Source organism: Athene noctua, chromosome 11 (assembly GCF_965140245.1).
Source record: "Athene noctua chromosome 11, bAthNoc1.hap1.1, whole genome shotgun sequence".
In the NCBI taxonomy this organism is placed as follows: Eukaryota; Metazoa; Chordata; class Aves; order Strigiformes; family Strigidae; genus Athene; species Athene noctua.
Genome location: NC_134047.1, coordinates 14,177,672 through 14,184,745, shown reverse-complemented (window position 1 = coordinate 14,184,745; position 7,074 = coordinate 14,177,672). Strand labels below are relative to the sequence as shown.

General features: G+C 58.1%; 1 protein-coding gene across 1 annotated transcript; it reads right to left on the bottom strand.

Annotated features, from left to right (window-relative positions):
* Window positions 1–31: 31 nt before the first annotated feature.
* Window positions 32–4,018, bottom strand: CCNB3 (cyclin B3). The gene is made up of 11 exons (XM_074915322.1): window positions 3,926–4,018; window positions 3,759–3,842; window positions 3,445–3,563; window positions 2,836–2,917; window positions 2,382–2,480; window positions 2,111–2,203; window positions 1,700–1,837; window positions 1,084–1,239; window positions 646–795; window positions 328–458; window positions 32–192 (listed from the first exon to the last, which is right to left on the bottom strand). Exons 1-11 carry the CDS (start codon window positions 4,016–4,018, stop codon window positions 120–122), a joined length of 1,218 nt encoding a protein of 405 aa, XP_074771423.1. The 3' UTR covers window positions 32–119.
* Window positions 4,019–7,074: the final 3,056 nt, after the last annotated feature.

Sequence of the window (7,074 nt, the reverse complement as noted above, 5' to 3'; positions counted from 1 at the left end):
GCTCTACATGACTTTTTTTCCCCCCCTCCCTTCTCTTCAGTAAAAATTGCTATTTATGTACATGGTACTCCCTTGCCAGAGAGCACACAACTATTTACAGTCTATTTACAGATACAGGGCTAGCAGCTCTTCAGTATCTCCTCCAGCTTGAGCATGTCCATGGGGGTGACTTTGGCAACCTCAAAGAAGACCCTGGAAGGAATCACCTTGGCTTAGAGCTCAGCTACAGCCCTGACACCCACCTGCCAGGGCTCCCTAAGGGTGCCTGCTGGTGGTACCACCCTCTGTGGACAGGGCAGGCATGAGGCAGAGCCCCATGATGCTCACCTGTGAGAGTACTTGGTGCGCACAGCCTTCAGCTTGTCATGGGGCTGGTATGTGAGTAGGAAATTAAGCCTTTTCACCAGTGGATGCAGGTCCTGGGAGCAGTACCCACTGTAGTACTCCAGTGTGGGAGTCTGCAAAGGAATAGCAGAGCTGATCTGGGTCCTCTCAGTGATGGTACAGCCATCATCTTCCCTTCCAAACCCCCAAATCTGAGCATAGCCCCAGAGCATCATCCCCACACACTATTCCATCCAACCCCTGCACCCCCATAGTGTCTCCCAGGGTGCCTTGGGGACAGCAGGTTGGGCAGGCACTTACCCAGCCCCCAAGGTTTTTCATGGTGAGTGCAAGCAGCAGGCAGCTGGCAGCCAGCTTGGAGGGGCTCTCCCGGGCATAGTCATACTCCTGCAGGGTCATCTCACAGAGGAAGCGGGCCAGTGTCAGCGTCTCCATGGTGGCACGGGCACACTACAGCCAGGCATGCAGGCAAAGGCTCAGCCATTTGAGCAATGCTTTCCCCTGCCCCCGCCAACCTTTTTGGAATCTAGAGTGCTGCCCCTGGGGCACAGGGAAAAGATCCCACACCCCCAGCCTGACACAGGCCAGCCTCACCCCTCAACCCTGTTGGGGAGGCCTGGCCAAACCCTCCTTGCTGCCAGCCCAGGGTGCCAGGGATGCTCATCACCACCCCAGAAAGCTAACACAGGGGGTGCCTGAAGGCACCTTGACATCAGCCCACCCTCCTGCTGCACCCACCTTGGCAAAGCGTCGCAGGAACCGGTAGGGGATGGGGATGTTGATGTCGAACTTGAGGGTGCTGAGGATGCTCATCTCCATAGCAATGAGCTCTTCCCGCTTGTAAGCGTCATCACAGATGTAGAGGAAGTCATCCACGCAGGGTGGGCACCGCTCCTGCTGGGGCACAACTGCTCAGCACTCTAAGGGGGACTCACCCTGGCACCACTCAGGAAATCCTACCAGTCTGCCAGCCCTGTAAGGGCACATGCCCTGCCAGACCCTGGAAGGACCATTACAACACCCAGTGGGGCTTCGTGTGTTGTATACAGCCCCAGCCCTTGGCTCTAAGTCCAAGCCTGGCTTGCATGAGGTGAACTCAGGTGTCCCAGTGGCCTCTGCAGAACAGAGAGGAGCTGGGTCTCCAGTGACACCAGGAGACAGGATCCTGCCCACTGGGCCTGCACTCACAACCCTTGGGATGGGAAGGGGTAAAATGGGGACAGACATGCCACCCCAGCAGCTCTCAGGGCAGTGGACTGACACTGCAGGGACCCAGCCTTCTCCAGTAACCCATGGCAACCAGAGGCACAACCCTCTCTGCCCCAGCACCCCAAGAAAGCACACAAGGAGTCACCTCAAATTTGGAGGCGATGAGGATGGCAGTGGAGCCGATGAGCTGCAGCTTGTCCCTCATGCTCACCACCTCCACCAGGTAGTGGTCAACCAGCTTCACAGCCAGGTACAGCGTCTCATGGTTCAGCTCAAAATTCTCCTGTAAGGGTGTGGGCAGAGGGGCAGGAGGGGGTGTCAGCAGAAGCTCGGCACACCTGGCCCCTCCAGGTTCCCTCACAGTGGCCAGAGGTGCCCACGGGGCCAGGCTCAGAGGGAGGGATCCAGGCTCACCCCCAGCCTGGAGAGGGGGAAGGTCAGCTCCGCACCAGGGACACTCACAGGAGCCTCTGCTGTCATACTGAGGTCCCACACACCAAAGGCAGGGTGGGGGCAGCTCTGCAGAAGGCCATGCCCCCTCCCCACACCCACATACCTGCACCTCCACCATCCAGTCCACCAGAATAGCACGCATGTCCCTGCTGATGTCTGTCTGCTTCTCCATGTAGTCAGGAAGCATGAATTTCTCCTGCCAAGGTACCAGATGTCAGGGACTTGCCAGACACCAGCACCCCCGAAGACCCCCCCCTCCCACCCCATGCAGGTCCCCACCAGGTGCTCAGAGCCTCTGGGCATCAGGTGGCCCTGCCTGAGTGGTCACCCCTTCCCCAGACAGGGCTGCTAGCCTCTGGCCAAGCATCACCCACCTCTCTTCCCCGCATGTATTCAAAAATTTCCTTTGCATATTCTGCATTGGCGTAGGGGTCACCCAGCTGCTCCTTGTCTATGTCCTCCACTGCTGGTACCTGGTGGGATGGAGGAGGAAGCGGTAAAAGGGAGGGTCTGAATTCTGCGAGTGCTGGTCACCCTACAGAACAAAGCTGCTGCATCTCTGCACCCCCTTCCCCATCTGCCCCTATCACCCTCCATCCCCTACCCCACTCTTTCCCATGAGAGGTCTTTTGAAGGAAGAAGGGGGGGGGGGGGTGTTACCCCCTTTCCCAGCTTCCCATCACACTAGCCTGAGTACCTCTGAAGTCCAAAGCAGTGCCTGGTGCCCCAGTACCACCAGAGGCAGCCATAGACCAGCACCAATAGGATGAGACTGGGGGCCAGGCTGCAGCACAGGGTCCCTGCACCCTCCCCAGAGGGCTTCAGTACCTGCGCAGGCAGTGGCTCCTCTCGCACAGGATCCTTCTTGGGCTCTGCAGGAGCCTCTGTTGGGGAACTTTTCTTCATTGACCTGGACAGGACAAGAGCATAAGTTATTGCTGGGAGGAAGCCACATCTCCTGGCTGAAACGTGTTCTTCAGAGCCCCCTGCTGCTTCAGCAAGTGGATAAGCCACCCCAAAATATCCCCAGAGACTCTTGGAATCATTTAGGTTGGAAAAGACCTTTAAGATCATTGAGTCCAACTGTAAACGTAAGACTGCCAAGTCCACCACTAAACCAATATCCTTAAGCGCCACATCTACATATCCTTTAAATACCAGGAATGGCGACTCAATCACTTCCCTGGACAGCCTGTTCTAATGCATCAGAACTATTTTAGTAAAGAAATTTTTCCTACTACCCAATCTAAACCTCCCCCAATACAACTTCAGGCTCTCTTATCTACTGATGGTCCTCCCCATCTGGCTCATGGTTTCCATCGCCCAGATGAAGCCCCCATCACTGCTTGTTCTTCCCCATATGGCAAGTTTGCCGGTGCTGGCTCTGCAGCATCACCCCTACCTGAGTCCCTGTCCCCATCTCCCCTGGCTACTCACTTTTTCAGGTTGATCTCATTGTTCTTGGCTACCCCCGGGGCAACATGGACCCTCTGTGCCTTGTGTGGTGCCACTTTCACAGCCTCCTTCTTCCCTGCCACCACCTGGTTCTTGTGAGCCTGCTTGAGTCAGAATACGGGTATACAGATGGGTGTACAGAGGGAAGTGAGGTGTCCCCTGCAGGGACACCCTCCTTCTGATGATGGGCATGGGACACCCCCCACTGTGCATGCTGGAGGGGATACCCAACCCCACTCCTATAGAGGGCTCACAAGGGGCACACCAAAGCCCCCACTCCTCCCAGAAGCACTCACATTAGTGATGTCCCCGAATGCTGACCTCTTCTTGGGCCCACCCTGGGGTGAGGATGGAGACCTCTTGGTCTGAGAGCTCTCCTCCTGTAACAGAGACCATTAGAAGATGGGGGGGGCACTTATCCCACAGGAGCCCCCCACAACCCCTCACCCAGCTCAGGACTCACCTTCTCAGGGTTGGCATTCTCTGTAGCAGGGCCCACCTTTCCTGCTCGGGGCTGTTTGGTGCTCAGCATCTTGGCGTTGCGTGGCAACGGCATCCTCTCCCTCAGCCTTTACAAGCAAGCTGGGAGCAAAGCAAGGCTTGGTGCAGGCAACTGCCTGTCCCGAGGGACACCTTCAAGAGCTAGGGGCAGAACCACGAGGCGCTTGTCCCTCCTGGGGAGGTAGTGCAGCAGGGACAGATCCCAACCCCCTCCCTGAGCATGGCAGGCAGATGGTGCCCTGAGGCAACCCCAGGGAGGGTGCAGGTCTGGGTAGGGGTGCGGGAAGGGCTGGCGTGCTCCACCCAGGGAATGGAGGAGGTGTGGAGCTCCACGACCACCACCAGAAGCATCCTGCTGGGAGCAAAGGTGGGGGGGAGAATAGTTCCCAGCCCCCTGCACCCCGGAGAAGGATGTAAAGGCTCCCACTCCCTTACCTACCGGCACGGGGGTGGGGGGAGCAGGGAAGGGCACTCAGGGGTACCTCCACGCCCCAGGGGAGCCGGAGACCCCAGGACAGAGGCCTGTACCCCTCCCGAGGGCACAGGGGAACGGACCTATGGCGGGAGATGGGGAATACCGGACCCGTGACGGGTACAAGGGGTCAACACACCGGGAGAAGTGAGCGGCTAAGCCCTCAGGGAGCCCCCTCTCAGAAGCCGCCGCCCCCCCTGCACGCCCTCATCCCCCGAGGACCCCGGGAAGCCAGGGCAGCCCGCAGACCCCCACTCACCTGCGCCGCCGCGCCGCCGCCGGTCCCGGCGCTTTTGAAAGTAGCAGGTCGGTAGCGGCCGGCCAGCACTGGCCGAGCGCTGCCCAATCAGGGCGCGGGGCGGTGCCAGGCGGCGGCTAATCAGCGGCCGGGTAGGGATGCGGTTGCTAAGGGGCGGGGCGGCAGTGTTTAAAAATCAGCCCCGGCGACCAATGGGGGGGGGGCCGGCCAGGGGGCGGGCCCGGCCGGGCGAGCCGGGCGGTGATTGGTGGGGCGTTTGCCGTTTAAATCCGTCTCGCAGGAGCCGGGGGTGGGGGTGCCGTGGTGGCGAGCGGGGCAGGGTTGGAGCCGGCGGAGGAGCGGGCGGCGCTTCACCGCCCCTGCCGTGCCCTGGCGGGACTTGGGGCTCCAGGGGAGCAGCCCCAGCTCTACCGCCCTTCGTGGGGGGAAAATGGAGTGACCTCCGCGGGCCTCTGGGCCTGGGGCCCTGACCCCGGCCTCCTGGGCCACCCCCTTTGTCCCCCTCCTCGGACACCGAGGTTGCTCTTTCCCACCGGCTTGGTGGGAGTCTCTGGTTTAGGGGCGCCAGGGTGTACCCCGGGCTGGCCATGCAGCTCCTGTGGCCCAGTGTTATGAATGGGTGACATAGACAGTGTCACAGGTATCAGCAAAAATGGCTTTAGCGTGATGCCATAAGGTGCAATTTAACAGCGCGATGGCAAGGTTCAGTCTGTTACTGTACTGCGCAATCAGTTGAACAGTAATTCAAAACTACTGAGGCAGAGTCAAAGTTGCCAAGTCAAAAATCGAAGTTACTGAGGCATAAGTCAGAGTTGCTGTACTACAAGGTTATGTGTGATATTGGTTGCTTACCAAAGATCTGCTGTGGGTGAAAGGTCTCTCTGCCTCAGGGAGCAACCTTGAGGCCATCCCAGCTCAGGGGGAGATCACTGCCACGCAGCTAGGCTGTTTAGCAAGGAGAGCTTAAAAAAGGCTCACTCAGGCTGTTGAATTTATGGAATAAAGTGGTTGGCTTGTAGTCAAATTACATGCAGCAGGGAAGGTATGTGTGAGACTCCTTGTACCCACAATGTGCTTTGTTCCTTGATAAATGAGTCTTGGAAAAGCCACCCACTCTTCATGTGTTAATTGCATGATTGGTGTTCCAAGCTTATATGGATCAATGCTCACTGTGTCACTCTGCTCCTTTGTGGGTTTTCAGAAAACAGATTGGAACTCAAAATGTTCTTGGCTTGATTATGGCTTAGGCCTTTATCTCCTTTGGAGCCTGAACCAAACTACTGTGAGTTTGGTTAAGGGGTCAAGTGCATCCGTCACCCCCAGCCAGGCAGGGAGGGCACCAGCACCCTCCAGTTCATCCCTGTTGGTTGAGCTCGGAGGACTACTACCTGCTGCTGCAGGCACAGCCTCAAAAGGGACATGAGTAGGTCCTGTTTAATGTGCTGGCCAGGGAGTAAGCCCCTTGCCCCACAAAAATGCTCACAGCATGGCTGGGGGAGAGTCAGTCCCTTTTGCCTGCTTCCTCTGCTCCTGCCTGCTGGGCCTGGGGGACCCAGGAGTGTCCATCTTGGGCTCTTTCACCAGCTCAGTTGTTCTCAGAGGGTCCATCTGCTTCTCATCCTGACAAGATTAGAAAGAGGGGGGGTTTGAACTCCCCAGTGGGTAGCCCCCAGCCAGCCACCCTCACCCTCCCCAGCATCTTGTTTTCTGGAAGGAGGATGGAGGCATTGAGTAACATCCATGTCACAGCTGGCCATGACAAGTACCTTGGGGAGCAGGGGTGGCAGTGGCTGCTATGGGGCAGAGGTAGGCCCTGCAGGCAGCCCCAGGGTGGGAGGCACCCACCCCATGCCCATTGCCTGAGCTCAACTGAGGGATGCTGAGCTGGGCTGGTGGGAGCAAAAGGTGGCTCCAAGGGCAGGAGCTACCCTGCTTGCGTGGTCTGGTTATCAGCAGGCAGTCCCTGACCTGCCCATGCACCACCTGAGCTGCTCCTGTGGTTCCAGAGGCTTTGGGGGTGCTCTGATCTCATCCCCATTCCCTTGGGGACTGGGATGGTGAGTGGCACGGGTGCCACCCATCGTGCAGAGGTCCCTTACCCTCTCCAGCTCCTGGGGGCTTTTAGCACCACACCAAGCTTCAGTCTCAGGGGAAAAACCCCCAGTCAAGGTAAGCTCAGAAGAGCTCAGCACTGCAGTAGAGGAGAGCTTCCCCCAGCCAGCTGATTCCCAGAAAAATCTTCCACTCCTAAACTTAACCCAAGAGAATCCTTTGGGATAATCCCACACCCGCATGTGGGTGTTCCCAGTGTAGCTGATGAACCCCTTGCTAGGGAAACATCCCAGTGCTGGCATCCGAGGGGACTTAAACCTGCTGTCCA

What these genes read in the sequence shown, in the direction of transcription:
- CCNB3 (XM_074915322.1), bottom strand. Translation starts at nt 4,018, where the DNA reads ATGCCGTTGCCACGCAACGCCAAGATGCTGAGCACCAAACAGCCCCGA. An exon ending in ACTGGATGGTGGAGGTGCAG is followed by an intron (nt 1,838 to 2,110) that starts GTATGTGGGTGT and finishes ACACCCTTACAG; the next exon opens with GAGAATTTTGAGCTGAACCA. An exon ending in CGCACCAAGTACTCTCACAG is followed by an intron (nt 193 to 327) that starts GTGAGCATCATG and finishes GATTCCTTCCAG; the next exon opens with GGTCTTCTTTGAGGTTGCCA.